The 25,999-nt window shown below is 39.6% G+C and overlaps 1 protein-coding gene across 2 annotated transcripts in view; it reads right to left on the bottom strand.

Moving 5' to 3' along the window:
- Positions 1-25,999, bottom strand: part of adgrv1 (adhesion G protein-coupled receptor V1) — a 107,653-nt gene that overhangs the window by 80,716 nt on the left and 938 nt on the right. For both annotated transcript variants that reach the window (XM_086076012.1, XM_086076013.1), the window contains exons 2-18: positions 13,395-13,582; positions 12,752-12,901; positions 10,447-10,542; positions 9,806-9,910; positions 9,610-9,723; positions 9,283-9,513; positions 7,808-8,145; positions 7,460-7,730; positions 5,863-6,189; positions 4,887-5,063; positions 4,561-4,784; positions 3,436-3,562; positions 3,170-3,355; positions 2,184-2,364; positions 1,744-1,907; positions 1,550-1,673; positions 1,214-1,474 (exon numbers count right to left, since the gene is read on the bottom strand). In XM_086076012.1, coding sequence (XP_085932138.1) covers positions 1,214-1,474; positions 1,550-1,673; positions 1,744-1,907; positions 2,184-2,364; positions 3,170-3,355; positions 3,436-3,562; positions 4,561-4,784; positions 4,887-5,063; positions 5,863-6,189; positions 7,460-7,730; positions 7,808-8,145; positions 9,283-9,513; positions 9,610-9,723; positions 9,806-9,910; positions 10,447-10,542; positions 12,752-12,901; positions 13,395-13,582 — 3,264 coding nt within the window. The remainder of the gene's footprint in view (positions 1-1,213; positions 1,475-1,549; positions 1,674-1,743; positions 1,908-2,183; positions 2,365-3,169; positions 3,356-3,435; positions 3,563-4,560; positions 4,785-4,886; positions 5,064-5,862; positions 6,190-7,459; positions 7,731-7,807; positions 8,146-9,282; positions 9,514-9,609; positions 9,724-9,805; positions 9,911-10,446; positions 10,543-12,751; positions 12,902-13,394; positions 13,583-25,999) is intronic.

Raw genomic sequence — 25,999 nt, 5'->3', positions numbered from 1 at the left:
TCTAAATTAAGTATTCTCCAGAGTTAATACTTTCATTTTGACAGCCCCAATTTTAATATTTTCCAAATTATACCAATATGAAGTGGATGTGAGTGATATTCATCAGAAGCAGTCAGTGAGTAACCCTCACGGGCACATACTTCAGGTTGCCAGACTACGCTAATCGCTGAAATAAGCATGTTGGAATTTTCTCATATTTAAACGACTGAGTTAGCGTGTCTAGATCCCTGCTTGAATTTGATTGAGCTCAACATGAAGGATATTGACTTCCACGTCATAAGCAAGACACCTTACACCACAACTGCCCATTATCCTGTCTACGGGTAAACAGACTGAGGCCAACTGACTCACTGGTTTTTGTGTCTTAAACTATTTGGAGTCTGGTAATTAAGGTCCTGTTGGGGCCCCGGCGGTCTTTCATTCCTTTGCCTGACACACAATACTGAGATTAAGAGAGCACTCAGTGTTAGTGGAGACAACTCCATCCGCCTTCTCAAAGGCACTCATATCAAGCTGTCAACATAAAGTATAAAGCATTAAAGTTAGGGGGAATAAATTGACCATTTATCTATTTAAGGTTATTTATTTTTTATTTTTTTTAAATATGCAAAGATTCAACTTAACTCATTCACTACCATTGACGGCTATAGACGTCAAAAATTCATTTGAACTATTTCTATTAGTTTAACATTTTTTCCACTTTTGTTAAGAGTATGAAAACCTAGAAAAAAAAATATTGTACATTTAGAACAGATATAAAATTTGTGCTTAATCGTGAGTTAACTATTGAAGTCATGCAATTAATTACAATTAAAAAATGTAATCGCCTGACGGGATAAAAAAAGAAAAGAAAAGATTATTAAAAATTAGATTACAATTTTTAATCGTAATTAATCGCATGACTTCATTAGTTAACTCACGATTAATCACAAATTTTACATATGTTCTAAATGTACAAAAAAAAATCTAAGTTTTCATACCCTTGTTAACAAAAGTGAAAAAAAATGTTAAACTAATAGAAATAGTTTAAATATGTTTTTTACGTCTATAGCCGTCAATGGCAGTGCATGAGTTAATGTAACTTAATCACAAATCAGGACTTATAGGGCTTCTGTTCTTATACACGCCATGTTTGTCATAAATTTAAATAAATACCTGACCTCAACTAAATGCTTTATTTTCCCCCCCTTCCCGTTATTATATAAATACTCACCAGTGGCATTATATAAGACAATGTAGAAGTGCTCATCAGTCTCTGGTATGTTGTCATCTTCTATGGCCACAGAGATGTTCTTCGCCCATTCCCCGACGTCATACACCAACAATGTGTCATTACTGAGCAGGGTGAGATCACCAGGTGACGCGTCGCCATATTCCACACGGTACGACACCGTGCCTACGGCGTCCGCTCGCCCAGCCCGCAAAACACTGAAGTTGGCCACACCGCCTTCCCCCAGCCGTACAACGATAGGTTCTTCAGGACGTATGGAGAAAAAAATAGTATGGATAAATGGTAGTGTAAGAATATATTTTATGTTAGACATCTTACCAGAAAAATAAATAGGGTCATCATTTTTTCTGATCAGAAAACTGTCCGTGATCCTGTTTCCCAGCCTTGCACCACCACTCGCATTCACCAAAGTTATTGTGAAATTCTCCAAGCGTTCAGGGATCTAAGACCAAAAAAATAACAACACAGTCATGTCAATGTATATGATTGACAGCTTAATTGTTGACTTTTACCTCATCGGGTAAAGATAGGAGGGTGAGGTTTTTCAAGACGTCCCCCTCCTTGAACGTGATGTTTCCTTGGATGGGGCTAACATCTCCAGACGCAGCTGGCTCCAGGGCCCATGAAACGGAAACTTCTCCGAATAGTCCCCTGCTCCTCTCCACAAAATAGGTCGCTATGAGTTTGAATACATTGAGAGATGCTTTGTTTAGACAATGAATAGCAAATGTTGGCCTACGAAGCTCATTTATGCTCTTTTCGTTTGGTATTATGATTATATTTGAAGTCCTGTTTGCCTCTTAGATTGTTCAATATAATTAAAAGACGGATGGGACATTGGCATGACTACATTCACAAGAACCTAGTCCCCAACATGTGTAATAAAATAAAATAAAAATACAAAATTAGATGGAATTTAGGCATGAGAATAAAATGTGCCACTCCAAACTACCTTGGTATGTCTCATTGCCTTTGCTCTCACGTATAGCCAGTGGTGCCCCTGTTCGCCGAAATGCGATGACCCCAAAGGGGTCGTCATTCCTGCGCACTGTGACGTTGACCTCCCTGTGGCTTCCGAAGCGACTGGTAGGAGTGCTGTGGCTGCTGAGTACCACCGAGAAAGTCTCGTCCAGCTGAGCAAAAACAAAGCACGTTTACAGGATCTCATTCACTGGCAGCCATTTCCAGACCCACAAAATATTGTGTTCTGTGATCTTTTTAACCCCTTTTATTTATTTTCTTAGTTCCCAGTTCCTTTTATCATATTGTCTTTTAGCTTTGTTTTTTAGCCTTTTCTTTTAACTCTTAACTGGTTTTATTTTGTTGTCTTTTTAGTTTTTAGCGCCAGTGTTTCCTGGGTGCCTTTCCTCACATGGTTTTCCGGTGCCCTGCCATGTTTTTTTTGTGTGTGTGCGTTTTTTTCTTTTTCTTTTATTATGGATGTTTTAATTGTTTATAAAAGGTGCTATATAAATAAAGTTTGATTTGATTCGATTTATAATACTGAACCTACCAAAAGAAAGATGTAATCTCTTCTTTCAACGTAAAAAACAAACAAACATTTGTGTCTAGCTTTTTCTGTTTTTTTAATAATCAGCAGAAGAACATGGCTTGGTTATATCAAAACACTACACTGGTATCTGACCAAAAAGCAGAGAAAACAGGCTTCTTCTTTTTTTGGGTGAAAAAAGACACGTCAGTCAGAACAGTGACTCTGACATTAATAATTTTTGCTTTTGTGTCACCTCAAACTGAAATTTTGATGGCAAAATAACACAACAACAAAGAAACACACCATAAGTGACGCCAACTCAAATGTGGATGATCGATTTTCTACTCAAAATTAGTAGTGCCAGAAGGAGAGAGGAGATTGATGACAGCAATACAGTGACCTATGTAGTATTAGACTACTGTGCCAGTAGCTAAGAATATTCTTACTTCTGGCACGCCGTCAGATATGGCCATCAGGGCCACCATCAACTCCCTCTCGCCTGGTTTAAACTCCAAGATCCCCGGAGCGCCGTAGAATTCGGTGTTGCCCGCAAGCATGACATCATATCGCACCAGCTGTTTCAGCAGCTGTCCCTGGGCTCTGACCACATGGAGCTCCACGGTTTCACCCTCCTGGAAGGAGATATTACCACAGACGTGAGATGACTAGGAAAATAAGAGAATTTTTAAATATTTATAGCTCTTTGGCTTACATTGATCAACCATGGACCTCTGGAGTGTGGAGAGAATTCAAAGACTCCCCCGGGGTCATCATTCTCATTGATGACAATGTTTCTAGTGGTGAAGCCAGCTTTCAGGATCTGATTTTCAACATTACTCCTGGGACACAAAGATGATTTTTTTTTATTACTATTGTTTTTTTTTAATGTTTTATTATTATTATTATTATTAATATTATTACAGAAAGTAAAAACCCTGCCACAGTTTGGCTTTAGCTCCTGATGCTAACTAGCTAGCTAGCTAGCTAGCTCCCTAGCAGGTAAACGAGCACCATGGGAGCTAGCTCCCTAGCTAGCACCTGGGGCTAAAGCCAAACTGTGGCAGGGTTTTTACTTTCTGGACCTGGATTTGCCACCTCTGATTATTATTATTATTATATTTGTTTGTATTTTTTTTAATTAATTATATATGTTTTTTTGTTATTTTAGTTTTCGTTAACTAAAATAACCTTTCTGTGTGTGTGTGTGTGTGCGTGTGTGCGTGCGTGCGTGTGAGAGAGAAAAGTGGAGTGAAGTTAAATTAGAGACAAAACAAGACAGCTTGAAGCATTCCAAATAACCAATCACAGCCAAGTCACTGCATGCATGCAAAAGCAGGCATCTTAAAAAGGGCAAACAATCAAGCCTGTTTAAATTCGAGTGAATCACATGAAGAGGATTCTCTGTTTTCTTCCCAAAGACTAATTTCTTTTGGGTTCCGTCTTTTCGCACCACCAGAAAATCCTTAATGATCCTCATCCCCACGTTAACCAAAGACCCCAGAAATCCTGAAGTAGCCCCTTCTTCGGAAAACAAAGTACTGATTCACGCTCGATAAAAGACCCAGGTTCACTCCACTCTCCACTTACCCGAAGTACACTATAAAGCGTGCAGTCTCCACCCTGCGGAGATGGGGTGGGAGAGAAGAGTGCCGCGATTCTCATCAGAACATCCACTAACACAGCATGATACCCCAAAATCCTCCCTTTCAGCTTCAACATTCACATAACCATAATTCGTTGAGGTGAATGTGTCATATAGTCACACGTAACATTCCTCAAGGGTGCACATGAAGTTGGCTGCTTTCATCATCCATGAATTGTTGATATATTTCCCTACCTATCCAGGGTAAGCAGCAAAGTCTCATTGATTTCAGGTGTATTGTCAGCCATGATCGTGAGGTTGATGAAGGCATCGCTCTGCCCAGACATGAAGACCACAGAGCCGTTGAGAGGTTCCACATCATCCGAGGTTACGTCCTCACGGTTGGCACCGATTGGCTTGAGACTCCAGAATACAACAGCCTGGCCGTCTGTGCCGTCACGCCGCAGCGGGAGGCTCACCTGCAAAAAAATGTGCTCTGTATCCTTATTTAAATAGGGCAGAATATGAAATCTGGAGAAATTACATTGTTTTATGGCTCATGTCTGAGGGTTTAATCTCACCATGCTGGTGTTGCTGTCCTCTGGCTCATAAACCACAACTGTGCTGTTACTTGTAAAACCAATTTCCCCATTCGCTATATCAGGGGTGACTGTGAGGGTGAGATTGACAGGTCCCCCAAATCTTGGGCTTTTTGAAGAAATCGGGGGAGTGATGTCAACAAGGTCCAGCGCATTCAACTTGTGGGAGAGAACAGAAAATATTACATTAAATACAGTTGATAATGGCATTGTTTTATCAAATTTGCTTTCAAAACTACCACATTGCTTTGGTAATAAAATGATTTGGACAATTATTTGCATACATCCATTTTCCACAGCACTTTTGTTCCCAGATCTTATCCCAGTTGATTTTGAGCGACCCTCTACTAGCTGTTAATTAATCAATTCATATCTATGGAGCCACTGAAAAATAGATTGTGCTAACTCTTTTTATTTTCCAAGTAAAATACTTAAAACAAAAAAAAGGAATAACTTTCACATTAATATTTTTTTCTAAATCACAGCCCATGTTTGCATTTAGCACTATTTAGGCTAATTTATATCAGTATAACTGTATATGGATCATATTGATACATACATACTTTTATTATATTATTGCACACATTTTTGGGGGGCAGCCATTGAGCGTCAGCCATAAAACTACCCGGAGAAAACCTACGGAAGCACGGGGAAAACATGCCTCTCAAAAAGGATTACAATTCAAACCTCAGAACCTCAGAAGGCACATGTGCAATAATCACAAGTCTAATTATAAATTAAATCCTTTTAAAATCTATAAACGGATACGAATGTGGGCACTGTGGGTAAAAGCAGAATCAACATCGTTAATAGGCATGAATTTAAAGTTAGAATAGATAGTCAAGATGTTCCCATGGCAACACATCAGATGTGAGTGCCATTGTAAAACCACTCACACACATTCCAGAGACACTCAAAACAGCACAAATAGGAAGAGGACATTCTTTGTTCAAGTTACCTGTATAAAGAAGTGCGCTCCATTCTGCAGGAAAGCATCGTTCCTGATTGGCAGTTGGACAAGGGCCGTACGTTCACGGGAGAAGACAACATTTACACTTTTGCTAACATTTAGAACCTGGTCTCGCGCCAGTATTGGGTCTATCGGACCCGCGGGAATGTAGAGGGCTGTGAGATTCAGTGAGACTTGGCCCAGCATGCCACCCTGCCGCAGGAAGTTTAGTGACAGGAAACGGCCTTCAGGTTGGCTTTGGATGCTTTGCTCTTTTTCAGGGTTGAAGCCAAATATCCCGTAGACGTCATCACTGTCTTGGATGTAAAACACCATCTGAGGAAAGAGTGTAAAAGCTCAACAAAAGCAACTATCATCAAAAACTCATCTGAATAACGATGATGACCCCACATGAGTGCCACATAAGTGTTATTATTGATGCAGATTCAATGAACATGTTGTGTGTCCTGTTTTCCTTATACTAAAATGTATCCCTGGTTCGAAAGGAAACGGATCTTTGAGCTAATTTTAGAGATGCTTCCTCTTTAATTAAGCCCACTGGAGTCGTGACGCCTTCTCTAATTAGGGCCTATTCCTTTTTCTGAATGCCACATGTGTGATGTTTTGCTTTTGGTATGTACACATAATTGGATTTACGGCTCGGAACAATGCATGAGTGATCTTTTTTGTAATGTTACAAAATAATTGTTAAAATAATAATAATGAATAAACAAAACATAAGCTTACAAATATAATTAACTTTTTTTTAACAATTTGAAAAATAAATAATTGAATTAGCTTAAAAATAAAAAAAAAACAAATAAGCCATAAGTAAAATAAATACAAATGTGAATAAAAAATAAATAAAAAATACAAATATGAAGACAAAAGAATAAAAAATAATAATATATATATATATATATATCCAATTATAAAATTATAGAGAAAAACAAACAAAATGTATGCACTGGTTAAGGCAGGAATGGGCAATTTAAATGCTGGAGGGGATTGTTCCATCAGCGCTACTGGGGAGGTGGGCGGTGGGGCACATAGGACCATGCACTTCCTAAACAGATGTACGACATAAATGTTATAAAATTAAAATACCAAAAAATCGGGAGGTTGGCGGGTTAAGGGTGGCAATCTAGGGGGGCACTCAACGTTAAATCATATGATGCGTCTTAACGCATGTTCTCCTGCGGGTATTCATTGTACACAGGTGGCAAACAGATGCAGCACCTTCCCAACTTGAGGTGATGATGTGTGCTCATGAGCGACCAAAGAGTTTGTTTGCATCTCATCAAAAGAGCAGACTTTTTGATCTGCCTACTGATTTCACACATGATGGATAATGAAAATGAAGACCATAAAAGCCTTCCATCAATTCACCCACGCACATATATAGTGCGCCTGTTTTGCATCCCGTCATCTACATTAATGGGAACCCCACAGAGCAAAGTGGGCTGACGAAGAAGTTGGCTTATATTAGCTCACAAACACCTCCACAAAAAGCAATGGAAAGCAACTGCACAACATCTGGAGGGTATTTCCCCCCAAACAAGCTTGAAAAAGTATATATCCATTGTACGAATCTTTCTTGACTGACCTCCATGGGTTCGTCCAGCTCAGCACCTCCAGTCACAGAAAGTGGCAGCAGCCTTAGAACAAAAGCTTCCGCCTCTTCAGGTAGATCGTCTGTTACGATATTTATTGGAATGACAGCAGTTACCTGGCCAGGGGCAAAGCTCACCACCCCTGCCTCTGGTGCCAAATCATCAGACACCGGCAAGAGCACACTTGAGTTTCGACTAATGGACCAGTTGGCGGACACTTTGCCATAGCTACCTCCATTTCTCACAATCACGATGCCCTCAAATCTGCAGGGACATCAATGAAAAATGGTTACACTACGGTAATGTTATTCTTAGCTATATATGGCATGTAGGTTTTTCACCTCTGTGTCAGATCCTCGTCAATGCTGATTGGCTGAATGACCGCACTGCTGCTGATTGACAACACGCCGTGAGGCTTATCATTAGGTTCGATGGTCACAAGCACGGAAGTGGGTGAAACTAGCACCGCATCTCCTTTAAGGCTCGCCTCTAGCAGGACCACTTGGAAGGACTCTGCGATTTCTGGCACGTCATCATCCGTGATGTTAAACAGCAGGCTGCTCTTGTAGACAAATGGGGGGAAGGTGATGGTTCTGACCGGCTGCAGGTCGAGGAAGTCCTCATCAGCTGTGGCGCTGACCAGCCCTTTGCCACTTACAAGTACATAATCTACAGAAACCTGGAAACAATTAAGTACAATTAAGCCATCAAGCAAATAAATGCTATATCTGTTTTATTTAAAGGGATACTTGGCTCATGAAGCCATTTTCAGTTAATAATTTGTCCAGAATGAATTTGGTAACTTCATTACTTTTCATGTACAATTAATACCTTTAAATACTCATTTTTCCACTTGCTGTCGACTGATGACATCACCTGTGCTGAGGAAGTAGGTAACGACCAATCATGGCTCAGTTTGCTGACCAAACCCAGAAAACAGGTGAGTCATGATTGGTCGTTACCTACTTCCTCAACACAGGTGATGTCATCTTCGGTCGGCAGCAAGTGGGAAAAAAATTATTTTTAAAGGTATTTGTCTACAAGAAAAATAATGAAGTTATCAAATTCATTCTGGATAAAATATAAACTTTTTACTGCTGAAAATGTCTTGATGAGTCAAGTATCGATTTAACATGTCCCAAATTGGATGTATCGACCCAAATATTGCGATTGAGACTTGAGACCTGAAAACTTTTCAGCGTGAAATGAGCAGAAATTGAAAATAAGTTTTGTCGTAGGTGATATGGCATGACTCCTTCTTGTGACTAGGGCAAAGTCAATCTGTAGACCATTCAGTTGCAATCGTTTTTGTTTGTTTGTTTTGTTTTTAATTTTTGTTTCTGGCATTTCAAAGACATTTACTTAAAGGGCAAGTCAACCTTAAACATTTCTTGACAATAATATGTTATTTGTGACCTCACTATTCTAAACATGACATTCTGATTAATACTACATTTGTGGAATATAAGTTATGCAGCAAAATCCAGCTGTTTTTATCCATTTCAGTGGGCGGCCATTTTGCCACTTGCTGTCGCCTGAAGATGACATCACAGTTGCTCAGGGCTCTGGCTACAACTAATCACAGCTCACCTGTTTTCTGAAGATGAGCTGTGATTGGGTCTTACCTGAGACCTGAGCAACTGTGATGTCATTTTCACTCAACAGCAAGCGGCCGCCTTCTGATATAGATTAAAAATTGCTGGATTTTACCCTCAATATCGCAACCACAGTCATCATTAAGCACAGTGGTGCCTGTTTGCATCCGCCTTTTAGACGTGCTATTTTAAGACACAAAAATAAGTCAAACCAAAAATACCTCCGTGTCAACAGAGCCGACAAGTGGCCCGTCCTCGCTCAGCCGACCACGTGTCACATTCAGGGCGATGACCCCAGCAGACTCCGGAACTGCTATGACCGAATGCAAGAACCTCAGAGGGCTGTCATTGCGTCGGATCCTCAGCCGAACACTGCTGCCATCGGGACTGAGGAGAGCTCCACCTGCTATGCCCGTGAGCTTGACTAAAAACACTTCATCATCTTCCGGAATCTGGTCCACACGGAGAAATTGGTTCGTTATGCAACCCTCTGTTTGATAGGGTTTAATGAAGTGGTGAATAATTTAGTGCTGCTTGTTGCTTGGTACCTGGTCATCCCGGATGAGGATGCTGAAGTGAATTACAGAATGGCCGACAGGTATAGTGATATTTCCTTTGTCTGGAGTGAGGTCCTCAAAGGCAGGATTAGGACCCCCGGAGACCTGAAACGGAAAAATCAATATTAAAAAAACATATTTTCAAAAAGGAATAAACATGATTATTTTACGCATGACGTTCTCAAACCTCGAAATTCACAGTCACTGTTCCGAATGTCCCCTTTTCCCTGGTTAGAGTGAGAGGCACAAACTGGTTTCCTCCTCTGGGTTCATCAACTATGACCTCATCAGTCTGTGATGAAAACAGACATAATCAATTCACAAATAGAATCAGAATACTAAGGAATAGCATAAGATCACTTTTCAATTATCAAGGAAAATGTTATACAGGAATACAGGTGTCTTTTTTTCATTACAATGAACACTGACAATAGCTGAAACAGAACAAATACTTGGAAAAAATCCAACTCAGATATCAGTTACAAGCCCAACAGGACTTGGCAAAAAAAATAAAAAAATACATCACATCAAACTAGCTGGAGGTGGTAAGACAAACGGTTCCCAAAATTCCACGGCTCCCATGGAAACGGAATTCCAATGAATTCCACCACAGTTACATTAAAGCAAGGTTTGATGTGGAGTCTATAGTTTTTTTGAAGCCTAAAAAATAAACATCTGTTTGTGCAACCACAGCACATAGTTCATAAAATAAGTTGACATGTATGATTTTAGGCCATTGAGGTCGTGTACAATTCAAATTTCCCATTTCAGCGATTGAAAGGAATGCAAAGACAGAACAAATGAAGTCAAGACATTTGATTTTCTTACTGAGTTGAAGGCAATGATTCCAAAGGCATTATCGTTGGACAAGATGGTTATGGTGGCTTTGTTGGGTGTTCCCAGCGTCACACCGTTGGAGGAGCTCTGGAGAGCAGAAGCGATTGAAAGAGTTAAACTAGGTCAGCACACTTCCTCCATCAGCCCTGATGCTCACACTCCCTTCACTTGCTTATTGTGCCACCACAGCAGAGACATCATGGTGAGAGGGCACAAAAACAGGAAGTACTGGTCTCAACTCACTTCATTTATCACTTTGGCTCTCTGCGGGATGCCTCTTCATTCTTGAGCGCCATCGCTCGGCACTAAGACCTGACAATCCCAAAATCTCCGCGTGAACAATAGATTTTTTTTTTTTTTTTGCCTTGGCAATTAGAACCACATCCTGTGGACTGTGAAAGGAGGATTTGTATTTTTTTTTCTGAACCTAATTGTAATCTAAAAGGAGACACTAAAGATTATTCTGCACCTTTGGGCTTACCAGTGTTTCATTAGCATCGGGTAGTTTCACGACCACCGAGTCTTGGTTAGGTGTGTGTCTTTGTGTGTGGTAAAGCTAAGCACAAAAGACAACAGCATGCTTAGGACCCTCTGCCGTCACCCCTCTATTCACAAAAGGCTGTTCCCAGCTTTAACAGAGCTTTGTTGTGTTATTCGTCTTGTAGTGGTCACTCAGGGTGCAAGAGAAGCCTGAAGAGAGCCAAGCTACTGGAGTCTACTAACACACACACACACACACACACAAAATACACACATTTTCACTTTTGAGCCTCAGTCTCACTTGTGGAGAAGTTAGCGTCTCATCTTTAAGAATTGATTGGTAATTCGGCCGATTGGTGCCCCTTAGAGAGGCACGGCAAAGAAAATATTGTCGGCCTATCTTCCAAACAACCAACTTTCCCTCTGAATGAGATTCACTCGCCTTCAAAATGCTGTAGCTGCTGTTTTCTAGGTTGCCCCCCCCCACCCCACACACACACACACAGGTGCAAGTCTTACAGTTCTGTTATGTCTTTCATTATGTGGCTGTAAGTGCTGTTCTCTTTTTTTCCCCCCCATGTTCATATTGTGCCCCCTTCTTTAAGGGAGCAGAGGTTGAGCCTTGTTTTTTCCCTCCCCATTCCTTATGTCTTCGAAATGTTGATTTTTAGATTAGTCATATTAATTAGTGTTGGAAGAAGAACTACAATATACCTGCAAATATCAGAAATGTCATTCTCTTCTTTCTACCTTGATGCTTGAATGTGTGAACCAACTTGCAGTGCACATTTATCCTCCAGACAGCCCTCTAGTAAACTGATAGGATGGCATTTGGCCAAAGCTTTGTCTTCACTGCAATGTAAACAGAAGTTGGGCCTCATATTTTCTTTCACTCTGCTTGTAGGCTAAATACGGGCAAGCCCCACAGGGAAGTGACCAGACGTCACATGAAGATGAAAAGTAAAAAATGTTGTGAGGAATGTCAGGCTTGTTTTGCAAAGATGGCAATCAGTGAATCACAATTCGCTGTTATCTTGACGAGACGGTGATGACCAGGCTTCCCCTTTGACTCGTCAATCAAACTCGACAACTAAATGCTAACTGAAACCATGGCGATAGCCTCTGGGTGTAAGGCATCCTGAACTGTGAACGTACTTTTACGATGTAGCTCCACACCATCTGTGTATAATAAAATTGTGTCGCCGAGCTCAAATAATATGTTGCTTAAAAAGTGTTAAATTCCACCTTCAATGCAAATACCGTCGCTTCCACCTGCAATTGGGTTTCACGAGCAAAGTGGAACACGCAAGGCTCTTGCTGGGACTTTGTGGCTGTCAAAGTCAGTTTCCTTTCACAGCATCGTTTTTTAAAAAGAGAACCTCAAAGGCGCTCTGGTTATGTACGTTTTCCCCCCCACCCCGTCTAAACCCGGTAAGGTCTTATAGAGGACACACATCAAAGTGCCTAAAAAGAGGGCTTACTGTGGTTGACGCCTCCACACCGAATTGCTTAGTGGCTGGTGTTAAGGTTTATGAATCAGAAGAGTGAGACTTTTGTTCATTGATGAAAGCAACTTGTTTAGAGTGTTAAAAAGTACATTAGTTGTAATATTTTAACACTGAACACTAGTGTAGTGTAAAATGAACACTAGCCAGTGTTGATTACTGTTAAATTTCAACTCACATCATAGTTGTTTTAACTCCATCTCAGTGTTAAATTTAACTCTGTAAGTGTTGAATTAAAACTGTAATTTTGTGTGTGCGACAGTAAAATCATTAGCAAGAACAAAGCAATGAACTTATGATGGGTCCTCTACCTGTGGAGTGAGGTTGAAAGTAAACTTTTCGTCAGCTTCAGGCAGGTCGTCGTCTTTCACTGCAATGAATACGGGCTTACTGGATTCAGTTGACAGCAGAAAGGCGACAGCATTAGCAGCCTCAAAATCGCCCGTGTCGACTCCCTCCAGCTGAAAGGAACAAAGAAAGAACCGCTCACTCGGTTACAAAAGAGCTTTAAGATAAGAATGGTAAGGCTATGTTGCATGCTCTCAAGTCAAATCTTCCCTTTCATTATTTCTGACATAAAAAACCCTAGATTTTTTTTTTTGCAGGATTCATAATGGTTAATTCAAGAAGGGTTGTGGTGTTAAAGGCATTACGAAGCTAACTTCTTTAGCACATTCCACTACACAGCCAGCTCGCCTTGTTAGACACCAACTGTGAGCATCTGACAGATACCCCCACGTGGAGCCCGTAAAGCCAAACCCCTACTGAGTTTTCCGAAGACTTCCTGCTGGCATACATCATCTTTGATGTTGCCATCACTTTCTGCAATGAATAAAAGCTTGACTGGCTGAAAATGCAATGGAAGGTATGCCGGGTGGAGGGCTTATAGACTCGGACGGTTGAGTTACACGTTACGATAAAGCAGCATAATACAGTGAGGTACACAACTCCTACCAGAATCAAAGCCGTGACATTGACGGGATCTCCCACTTTCTCCACGACCAGCCGGACCACAGTTGTGCTGCTCTCATTGACCACAAAGTCCGTCTGCCCTAAGAAGCGCAGAGTAGCCGACTCGGATGTTGTGCCAGGGACGGACAGAGCCAAAACCAATCCAGCCAAATGGAGGAAAGTGGTCATTCCTGTATAAAGAACCAAAATGAAGAATTGGTTAGAGTAGGTGGGTTTTGGGCTAACTGCGGCCAAAAGTGTCATGCCTGATTTTCAGGAACAGTTTGGCTGGCTGATGACAAAGTTTACCCGGTCAATTAGGGGTGTTAAAAAAAATCGATTCGGCAAAATATCGCAATATTACAGCGCACAATTCTCGTATCAATTCAATATGCAGTCAAATCGATTTTTAAAGATAAATTTTTGATGGAAATATTCAACAAATTTTTTTAATTAGAGTTAGGGTCCACACTTTAAGCATGGAAGAATGTTATATTAATGGAATATTGAGCCTTAAAATTGGATTTGTTTGTTTGTTAAATACGGTGGACTACAGTTTATAAGCCTGAAGCACATTTTCATACAAATCTTAGTTTACATGTACAAGTTTATTGATTAGTATTTTCTAAATTTGAGTAAAAAAAAAAAATTTGACTTATAGATTTAGTAACGGGATTAATCTGCATCGAATCAAATCGTGACCTATCGTGATACAGATCGAATCGCAAGCTACTAGGCAATTCACACCCCTACTGTCAATGAATTTACTCCAGAAAGGAATGTGACGCTATATATTTTGTAATGAGGGGAGCCGCTTCAATTGGTCGGGGGAGGTCGGCTGCATTCCATCCTACAACGGCACCCTCCCTCTATTTGCACTAGTCTAGCAAAATAACAAAAGATAAGCATGCTATGCTTGCACTGGGCAAAAAAATAGGATCCTAAGAATGATATCTTTTTAAGGTCTAAAATCACAGACATTTTACAGAGATAAAGACACATCATAATCATTGCACATTCAGTGGTTAAATAAATAGCCCCCCTCTCCCCTGTGGATGTGTTAAAACTAATCCTGTACAATAAAAATAGCAGGTTGTGTAGAATAAAGCAGCCACATGTTAAAAAAAGCTGACCAGATGTACAACAGTCTGGTAACATTCCATAATTCGAGCAGCTGTTGTCCTCATGCTGTCATGACTGCTAAAGCACTTGTTATTGACGCCATTTTTTCTTGACCACACAAATTCACTATGTCACGCCAAAAGTAAATGTCACCAAATCAGTAGTTTCACTTATTCGGCATTTCTGTCTGGCCAACATTTTCCTTTCTTCCCCTCTAATGATCTTTTCTGCTCTCCTGCTTCCTGCAACCTTCTTCGCGTCTGCGCTCGTCAACTCATCCTCAGCCCTCTCACTCGGAATAATCCTGAAGCTGGATGGAGATACTGGGACCGTTGTCATGGTTAACACAACAAAACAACGCAGCATGACAAATGGGGTGGAGACAACAAAGGACTGTGGCCACTGTCCTCAACTTCCTTCCACCCGTTTCATTCATAATCTGCATAATGCAGTCTTGCCAAGGGGAGACTGTAAACATTCACTTTAAGAAAATGCTGTTGATTCAAAGGTTGGGGGGAAAAGCAAAGCACAGAAGGCAGAAGATGCCATGCTGTTCGTTCCAGTTGGACTTCGAAAGAAGTTCCATTACTTACTATAGCTTACTATATGTTTTATTTATTCAATATGAGTGTGGGTAGGTGTTTTGGTTGCGAGTGAGTGTGGCCATTGCACAAATATACATGCAATGAAAAGACGACTTGGGAACCCATCAAAAATGGATTTAAAGCTGGTGGGTGGCAAGGTTTTAGGCTTAACGGGAAAGAGGAAAGAGGAAAGAGGTGAGCATTACCATACAAAGAGAGTAAATCCTATTACTGTATTAGTTTAATGTAATTTAATTAAATTCCTGTGATTTCACTTTTCACATTGGTTTGTCACAACATTCCTAACAGATTCCTCAGACGTTCATTCCGCACAAAACAGTAGACAGGCTTAAAATCACTTTGAAATGTCGCAGCTTGGGAAAGGGATTTTAAAAAAAAATCCTGATATGAATTGATTGTTTAGAATTCTGATCATTGTGTGGAATTGATTGTAAATGACCCCCGCGTCCTATAAAACCAGAGCAAAAATGAAGTTAGCATGCCATGCTAGTATCTCTGCAATCGTTTCAATGAATTATACGCTTCTTGGACTGAGTTGCTTGGACTGTTTCATTCTGACAAGAACCCGTAAAGTGTATGCACTTTATTAATACGTTACAATAAATGTGCATGCCATGTACGTTTATCGTGAAGAGATTAAGTGGACTTCAGATTTGAATGTCTTTCCAACTGCTGTTAGCTTCCCTCTACCGGTTTTGTTACAAAGCGCTCATGTTGGCATTTTAAATGAAAAACAAACTTTTACTGAATATTTTCTGTGATCTAAGAATATTCTGATATTTATGGCGCTATCCAACGGTGTCAAATCCAGGTCCAGAAAGTAGTTTTAAAAAAAATGCCAGAGTTTGGCTATAGTCACAGGTGCTTTTACTCAACCAGCAGGTAATAAACGAGCTGGCAATTTGTACGGGATATTAACTCATTCACTGCCATTGACGGCTATAGACGTCATGAATTCATTTGAACTATTTCTATTAGTTTAACATTTTTTTCCACTTTTGTTAACAAGAGTATGAAAACATAGAAAAACATTTTTGGGGTACATTTAGAACAGATACAAAACTTGTGATTAGTCGTGAGTTAACTAGTGAAGTCATGCGATTAATTATTATTTTAAAAAAATTATCACCTGACACCCCTAATCTTTAATAATATATATTTTTTTTTAAATAATAAAAATAATTTATAATAATTTTTTTCCAATTTTTAATAATCTTTTTTTTTGCGATTACTATTTTTAATCGTAATTAATTGCATGACTTCACTAGTTAACTCACGATTAATCACAAATTTTACATCTGTTCTAATACAATAAAAACAAATCTAGGTTTTCATACTCTTGTTAACAAAAGTGGGAAAAATGTTAAACTAATAGAAATAGTTCAAATTAATTTCATCATCTATAGCCGTCAATGGCAGTTAATGAGTTAATAGTTAGAAAATGTATTAAAAACAAATTTGCAGCACCTTCTTAGGATCATGATGTCCCAAATCAGAACAACAATTTGCTCTTCATAAAAGCCACCACTGCATAATAAAAAAAATATCATAGATCATCTCAGATCAAACCGTATTGGTTGTCATGAACTCCTGAAACCCCAGCCACAAAAAAGAAGAGCGCTCCACTGACCAAGAATACCGCACTCTCTTCAAGGTGCCTAATCTGGAGCAGATGCTGCATGAATGGCACAAGTCTGTTTTACAATTAGCGGGGTATTTTTGTTCTGGTGTTTTGTGATGTGCCAACCGTGACCCCAGGGGCTACAGGCGGACCAAGGATCTGTCTATCAAGAGGACGGCAGCATGGCGTGTTTGGCGCAGACCTCTGACACTGATATACTAGCTCCTGCGCACAGAACTGTGACATCCATACACACGTGCGTATGAAGCTACGCATTTAGCAAACCACGGACATAACATGAATCCAAAAAAAATGAAAAAAAAGGCAAAGTTTCTGTAGAGATGCTCAGAGGGTGATTGGCCAGGGCATCGGAGTGCTTTGAAATGCATAAGAAACACACTGTCCATCGCTAAAGCAAATTAAATGGATTGTGTGGCCTGGCACTTTAGCTAGCCAAAGAAAACCTAAAGAACTAAAGAGAGCTCCCACCGTGAACCATCAAAGTTGACTGATGCTGTGACCTTTCTCATCTTACTCATTATTATCTTAAATCATGTCATGCATTACTTCCAGGAACACACACGGTGTCTAGTTGCTGTTTAATTTAAAATTGATCAAATGCTAATCAAGCTTTAAAGTATACTTTTTCCACATACAAAAGGAAGCAGATACCGCCTATAACATATTTTTCATTGAAGACGTCATTAAGAAGCATTTGGTCTGTTTGTCAAGGAGGGATGTTTGACAGTTTTTGATGGTTAACTAAGACCTGTTGCGTTCTAGGGCACATATATCTAGTTGAATCCAGTTAAGGCCATGGGCGGGGCACAACTACCCTTCTGTGTGGTGGCAGGCAAGAGAGCGCAAGAGCAGGAACCATTTTGGACACATTCGGCCAAAGGCTTTCACATCTGGCAGAAAAAGGCTGCGCGTCTGTGTGTCGATCATTCTAGCATCCATTAAATCGTTTAAAAAAAAAAGAGAATACAGTCTTTGATAGCTACTACACACTAAATTATGTAGAGTATATTTGACTCTATTTAGAGTGGGACCAAATTGAGTCAGTATTTACACTTGGAAGAGAGTAAAATAAAAAAATAAAAAATAAAACCCCCAAGAAAAATTAGTCAAGTTTTGAGGAACGAACTCACAACCTTCAGCTTGGGAGACTGCCACACTAACACCTGAGCTATGCCCTTCCTCCTGTTTGCTTATATCGAAGAGGAGACCAAAAACTGTGTTTTTGACCTCAGTTTGGTCTCTTGGAGCCACGAAGATTCCAGCTGACATGAGCGATATACTAACACACAGCAGGAGCTTTGTGGCTCAGGGAGTAGATCGACTGTCTCCCAAGCTGAAGGTCATAAGTTCATTCCTCAACCCTTGAGTGAGTTTTGTTTTTCTTATTCTTATTTTACTCTCTTCCAAGTGTAAAATATTCTAGTCTATTTGGTCCCACTCAAAATAGAGTCAAATTTATGACGGGCAATAAAAATACAAGGACCAGAGTGAAAGGCTGAATAAACACCGTACTCTAACCCTAACCCTTTTGTAGATGAATATTTTTAAAATAATGTTGTGTTCAAAGAACTATGTTTTACAGCCTCTAAACTCTGCCGTCAAGCTTGACTATGGATTTTTCCTGTGTGCTTCCTAGGTTTTTTTATTCCAAAGTATCAATGTCATGTGCGTTCAGTCAACTGAAGACTCTAATTTGCACTTAAGTGTGAATAAGAATGCTCTAGAAAATGGATGGACGCGATGGATTAGTCTTTTCAAGAAAGCCCTTCTCAGCAGGCTCACTGATAAGCACAATGAGCAGAGAAACTTGCTGCTTTGGACCCCTTGCACAAATTCACTTGCTCACCGATCTACTAGATATGCCAAGTCGGACATGCTGAGGAGGTGTCCGGTTGCCGGGCAACTCCGGGACGCACGATGATGATGATGCCTCTTGGGTTTCGCCTGACAACGGCCAGCGTGTCGTAATCTTTTGCATCAATTATTCAATGGCAGACTTTGTGGATGACTGTAGTTAAGTGTGACACCGCAGGATTCTCCGCATAATACTCGACAGCAAGAGTCATCGCTTCTCTTCATATCGTTCAAAATATGTTAAGGAGAATTTGTTGTGACTGTAATTACATTGTGGATTTTGCCTTTCCCATAATTATTTCAACGAGTTCCAAGTATTTGAAGGTTTAGAAGTGGAAAGCGATACTTGTACTTCCCTTCTGGATGAGGGTGTGTTGGACATCAGTCAGTAGAGTTTAATCAAGGGCTTTCCCGTGTGGCTTCTATACCATGAGGTTGCCCTGGTCCTGAGACGCCCTTGCCGAACAGTTTCTGGTTACATCGAACCACCAAACAGCAACACAGATGTATCCACGTATCGGTATGTAAAGAAAGAAAAAGTTTTGCCATTTGATAGTTAACCCATCTGTCGTCAACCTCAACCTTCCTTCGGGGATTCTCCATCATCACAACCATCTTAATGTTGTCCACCTCTTCAAAAATGTTTCCTTTGATGACCCACTTGAGAAAGGAAAGAGGGAGATTGATGGGGTTTTTTTCTCAGCCAGGAAGTGTTGGAGGAGGCTTCGTGTCAACAGTTCTTGCCTTTTCCCACACACTTGTAATGTTCCAATGGGAACTTTCACTGGTTCTTGTATCTTGTTGAAATTTGTATTTAGGGCCTCCAATCCTGGAACATTTCTGACACAGCCAATGTACAGTTGAATCATCAAAGTCGGGAGCTGTAAAAAATTTTAGGAAACAAATGCCTCAAATGTCCAATTATCATCACAAATTATGTGTGAGACTTTGTTGAGTAAGAGTCTGTAGATTTTTTTTACATCTTTTCAATGGCTTTCTGTGCTTTTTAAGATAATGACATCCTGGAAAATCAGTGTATCACAACACTATCAGTAACATACGGTGAAATGCTTATCCATTCATTCCCCAACTCAAATTAACTTTCCATCAGATGCAAACTAGCAATCATCAAAATTACCAGCTAAAACCCTGAACAAAAATAAATCTTAATCTGGGTAGTAGGTGATGTCTGGTCAGTGCTGGATTTCACTTTCCTTTTTCTTTGATCCTTCCTCGGGTCTCCTGACAACCTCACGACTCTAGTTGGATTCTGAAGTATTCGGTTTAGGTGAACGGTATGGGATTTTTAATAGGTTTTAGGTGAATTAATGAGTACACACCCACACGCACGCATACGCACATACAAAAAAAAAAGAAAAGGAGAAAAAAAAAGTGAGAGAGCAATGATGATGACATGTTGAATCGGTAAGATTAACGAATGAACAATACTGAGCTCTCCGAAGAAAAAAATTAATTACATTTAAAAATAAATAAATCAATCTTAATCGTGCTAAAGACAATTCAATATTGCCATTAATTTCAAGGGAAAATACTGTTGGGATATATATATATATATATATCTAGTTTTTTTTTTTAAATTATTATTATTATTTCATGTATCAAAAATACTAATTGTATTGGTATTGACTACCAGTTCTGGCATTGGCCTGGAGGAAAGAAAAGAAAAAGTATTCCTATATGGTAAAAAGAACAGCTTAGAAGCAAATCAGCCAGCATCACAGAACAAATTATGTTCAACTTTGGAAGTTCAACTTTGGAGACTACACTGTGTTTCATAGCGCAGTACCACACAAAACATTAAGGCATGTAAACATTGGAAAATGGTTATCCCTTGTGGTCATACTGCTGGGTAGTTATTTGAGCGGAAACAAAACCAGGCAGTTGTCAAAAGTCTATCCTTAAAAGCTAAACCAAAAAATGTTAATGCCGTCTATTATTAGAGTACAGTGTGTATTTATGTAGCTTAAGTTGTGTTCATGGCTCAGAAACACTATCACGCCTTCTCTCCTTTGTTTATTGGCTTGTTTTATGTTTGAGCTGCGCTTAGCGATGCCACCAGTCCAATGTGTGTCGGGCCTTACCTCACAAACCACCCACAGGCGGCGTGGCCGCGGCGAGCATACCAGGTCAACTCACAAGCCCATAATTGCCCTTTGCATGTCCTTTTTCCTTCTGGTATTTTTAGATCAGTCAATGTTCTCACCATACAGGGAAGAAATTAAGAGACATAATAAATGAGTAGAGCTAAAACATACATTGTTAAATCTGCCGAAGGTTTGTATTACACACCACACTTATTTTAGAGGGCTCTACACCCCAAAAAATTGGTGTTTATTTTTAGTGGCAAAAACTGAAAGCCTGCCATTAATCCATCAAAAAGGAGGCGGGGTAATTGAGGAAATAAAGACGACTAGGTGACGAATTGTATGGTGGACCAAAACTGCCAAAATTAAAAATAAATAAATGACGGATATAAAAATAGAATTCAAAAATTAAATCCCAAAAAATTAATATAAATGGAAATTAAAAACAACAACAATATAATATATATATATATATATGTATATATATATATTCCATTTATATTTAATTTTTGGATTAAATTTTTGAATTATATTTTTATATCCGTTTTTATTTTCACTTTTAGTCATTTATTTATTTAGTCATTAATTTATTTTACATTTTGCAGTCAAATTACGCTATTCCATGTAGGGAAATCTTGATGGGTTCTGGGCCTTAAAAGAACAAAAACACATGAGGTCAGCCCTCAGGCTATTGTCAGAAGATACTTCACACTGGCCTTTCTCTCCTTCAGGGGCAAGGGCCTGTCAATCAAATGTGCATTTTACTGTGAAAAAGAAAACAGAGAAAGAGGGGAGAGTTTTCCCGCGGTATTGTCCATGCAGCTGTTCGCATGCTCTAAAATTCCACCAAGTGCATCTCGCGTACCTCCAAATAAAAGCAAGAATGTTTTCTACTACTGAAGAAACAGTGAGTAGAAAAGGTGATATGAAAAGGAAAGTGGTTCCAATTGAGTAGGAAGCCAGGCGTGAGCAGTTTGAAAGCATTTTTTTGGAGCACTGGCTGACTGATTAGCTTGTATGACACACGGTGATCGAGGCGGACAGAAAGACACTTTGAGGGGATTAAAACAAGGTTGTGCTCTCCACAGCCTCGCAGACCAAAGGGCCAATTTGGAACGGGTATTACTTCGTTGCATGTAACTGCTTGGGCCTGGATGAAATGCTAATTGCATTTCAAAAGCGCTCCCCAAAAGAGAGGGACCACGCAGAACAGAAGCCGTATTTTCATTGAGGACAAGCCGGAAAACTTCACGTTTCACTGAGCAGCGCACAATTTTAAGGAGCGCAATTTTGTTCTCGCATGCTACTTTTGAGGTGTTGCCAACATTACTAACATGGCCACAGTTCTCTTTTCTTTTCTTTCTACAACTTTTGGCAAGCAGACTTCCACTCCACAAGAATCCAAACTATACTATTCAGAATGGCCTTTTTCCCCCTTGTCTGTTGTAAACAAGGACACGGCTGCACACACATTCACGGTACAGTAGGTGTCGAGGCGCCCCTTTCAAAAACTCCAAAGTGCCAGATGGCAGCAAAGAGGCGGGTCATTCTCGCAACTATTGATTTATGATCATAAAGGAGCAGTGTTGTCCACTTAATCCCGGTTTGTAACCTGCCTCGTGAATTCTGGTCCAATCAATCACAAAATCATGAATACGACTATGAATATGAAGGTAGATTTAATACTGGATATTGGATAATAGAGCATAAATATTGTGGATTGGTACAATCTATCAAAAAGGAATTGAGTAATTGTTCAATAGCAATACTGTCAAATGTGATTGGAATTGTTTGTTAATTGAAGCAATTGGGGCACTCTTGATTCATCGTCAACTAGTTTGCAAAACGAAACACAACTGCTATTGTACTTATTAAATCACGAGGGTTTCCATCCATCTATTTTTGTTCAAATTTTTAAGAATTACAAAAACAAACATGAATAGAAACGCTATAAATAAATTTAATATATATATATATTTTAAAGGCTGAAAATTCACCCAAAAAAAGTTTGTAGCGGGTGGATAGTTTCAGCATATCATTAAAACAGAGGTGGCAAATCCAGGTCCAGAAAGTAAAAACCCTGCCACCGTTTGGCTTTAGCCCCAGGTACTAGTTAGCTAGCTAGCTCCCATGGTGCTTGTTTACCTGCGAGGGAGCTTGCTAGCATCAATGGCTAAAGCCAAACTGTGGCAGGGTTTTTACTTTCTGAACCTGGATTTGCCACCTCAGCAATAAAAGGAAAACACACATTTTGGCTATATAACAAGACTGGGTACAACGTTGTACGTTTGACCGGATATTACCTCATGTACATACTACAGTCACAAAAAATGCTGGCAGACAATAGAGTAAGGTGTAATATTTCTGGAATTAATAAAATAATTAATCTTTTGTTGACAGTCAGCCGAGTGTCTTGTGGCAGGAGATACATGCAAAATAATACCGAATGCAAACAGGCATAAGTTGCATGTTCGTTTTACACATTTTCACAAAATTTGCTTAAAATTTTCCACCAAACATTTGGATGGAACAAAAGTTCTGAACATTCATAAAGAGATCTTTAAATATTCCCATTCTCATCGAGCACCCCTGCGGTGCTTCACATGGATGGATGACCTCAATGTTTATTATCTTGAGATGCTTATCTCAAAAAGCTGTAATCTACAATGGCAGGCATTAAGAAAAAAAAATAGTGGATGAATGCATCTGTTTGAGACAAATACAACCACTCTGTGTTCTACCACCCCCTCCAACTTTTGAAACTCCTCCGCCAAGACTAAATATACAACAATGAGGGACATCAAAGAATGAGAAAGGAGCTGGTACACGTGCAACCCCCACTGCAGCCGTACACCACAAACAGGCTCTATTTTCCAACAAACTAGCGAAAAACTACATTTTCCATTATTTTACAGCATACTTAACAGGTTACCTTGTGATATAAACCATTGCCATTACAAAAATGGACATGCTGTTTTTTGGGAATTATCTTGTGTGACGTTATGACCATACCAACGCCAACGATTAAATCATGATGCCAATTGAAAATCATTCCACCTAGCTTTTTATTTTAATTTTTTTACCATCAAGTGGGTCTAACAATGTGTGTGTCAGTATATGTTTGAATATTTCATGTGCAAGGTTTAGCAGCAGCAACCCTTCTAAACTGAACTAAATGAGTTTGGTCGGGACCACCAAAGAGACCTCAGGATTTTTGGCCATCACTCCTGGTCCACCACTTTCCTGTCCCTCCGCTCCAAGGTCAGCAACCGCTAAAAAATGTCTGCCATCAGGAAGCCTAAACCATTACAGGATTTACGGAAACATGGCATACAACATTGCCATTATACAAGACTTAACTGTGATTTTGATTCATAATGTGCCTGTTGAGTCAATCCGAAATAAACTTTTTCAGGGTTTCCAACCCTCATGGTCCCCATTCACAGTCAATCAAAAACACTGAAGAAACATTTTGGGTTCTCTCAGAGTGACGCCCATTACTAAATGTCGCCTGTCGCTGAAAAAGCACAACTGAGCGTTTGAAAATACAGTGCATTTCTTCTAAAATGAAGTTCGTAAACTAAATTATTCACTGTACATTATTTTGTCCAATTTGTATAGTCTTTACAGAGATCTGATTGGCAGAATATGCAAAATTGGTAATCGGTTGTAGTGTTATCATTTTCTTATCAATCAATGACGTCATTGGTAGGGGTGGGAATCTTTGAATGTTTCACGATTCAATTTCGATTTTTGGATCTGCGATTCGATTCAGAATCGATTTCCGATTGCGAGCTTCTTTTTCTTTTTCCAAAATGAGTGGATTGACAATGATTTTTGCTTCAATCTATAGATGTGCAAGGAATTGTAATGATCTACTTCAGTCTGACTCGCTCGCTAATGCTAATTAGCGCGCTAGTCACGGCACGACGCTGAAAAAAAAAAAACTTTGATTGGAATAACTTGATCGTGACTTTTTCCTTCTACTCTTTAATGTGGCTACAACTTAACAGTGTATTAGATCGCGTGGAACCACACTGAAAGTGAGAATCGCGATTCTTATGGGAATCCGTTTTTTATGCGCAAAATAAGAAATTACAGCAAACAACAAACAAACTTTTCAGCATATACAGTTGGAATTATTTTTATTATTTATTTATTTATTTATTTTATTTATTTATTTACCACAGCACTATGTGTTTTTTCTTTTCTTTTTTCTTTTTCTTTTTTTTTTTTTTTTAAAGATTTTTACATTTTGGGGATGTCTGCATTCAGTTTCATCCCCAAAACATACAAATTAAAAAAAGAAAAGAAAAATACATTAGTGGGAATCATTTCACATGTAATGAACATCTCTTTTTTTAACACCCAAATAGCATATCATCGCTGCTAAGTGAAAAACACTAATGTATTTATTTATTTATTTTAATGTTTTGGGGATTAAAGTTGAAACTGAATGCAGACATCCCAAAAACATAAAAATATATCTATCTATATTTATTTTTTATATTTATTATTTTTTATTTTTTAATGGGCATAAGTGTTTTTCACATAGCAGCGATAATATGCTATTTGGATGTAAAAAATAAATTTGTTTTAAATGGGGAACCCTTCCACAGAAAATGATGTTCATTACATGTGAAATGATTCCCACTGGACACACACAAGAAGTCCAAAAGTACTGTATCCAAATGTGTTCATTTCCCTCCACCGCCACACACCGGGAATGCAATCCCTCTCTCGTAGCCTGCAATCATCCATCTTAGCCTGCCTCCTATGTGCAACACTTCTCATCAATGAGCAGCCCCCACTAACGGCACCGACCCCCTTTTGTGCCGCTCGGTCATTAGGAGGCTGAGACAGAAGGAGGGCGAAGCAGGCAGTAAAACAGTTTCCTCCCCGTGAATCACATTCGGGCCCTCACACGGGCCACTGGGGTGGGGGGGTGGGGGGGGGGGGGCTAACCCCTTCCAGGCAATGACATAAACACTGACAAACAAAAGGCCTGCAGCAAGAGAGGATCTCAGGGGTTGGATGTCGGGGAAAAAATGGACGGTATTAATTTGAGCAAACAAAAGCCTGTGATGCTTTGTGATGAAACAATTGTCATTCTTTTTTTGGTTGGCGTGAAACAGGTGTAAGAGCTGAATGGATACAGAAGCAGCTCCCTCCCTTCCCGCCCCCGGTGCGAGATGGGATTAAACCGTGCTGAGGCAACAAAAGAGATTGGCGACAAAAGATGACATCATGTCATAGCAATACGATTTAACGAGACCGATT

This window comes from Leptonotus elevatus, chromosome 5 (genome assembly GCF_054856555.1).
Source record: "Leptonotus elevatus isolate MCC_2025b chromosome 5, RoL_Lele_1.0, whole genome shotgun sequence".
In the NCBI taxonomy this organism is placed as follows: Eukaryota; Metazoa; Chordata; class Actinopteri; order Syngnathiformes; family Syngnathidae; genus Leptonotus; species Leptonotus elevatus.
The sequence above is the reverse complement of the archived record's forward strand: the minus strand, read 5'-3'. Positions and strand labels throughout refer to the sequence as shown.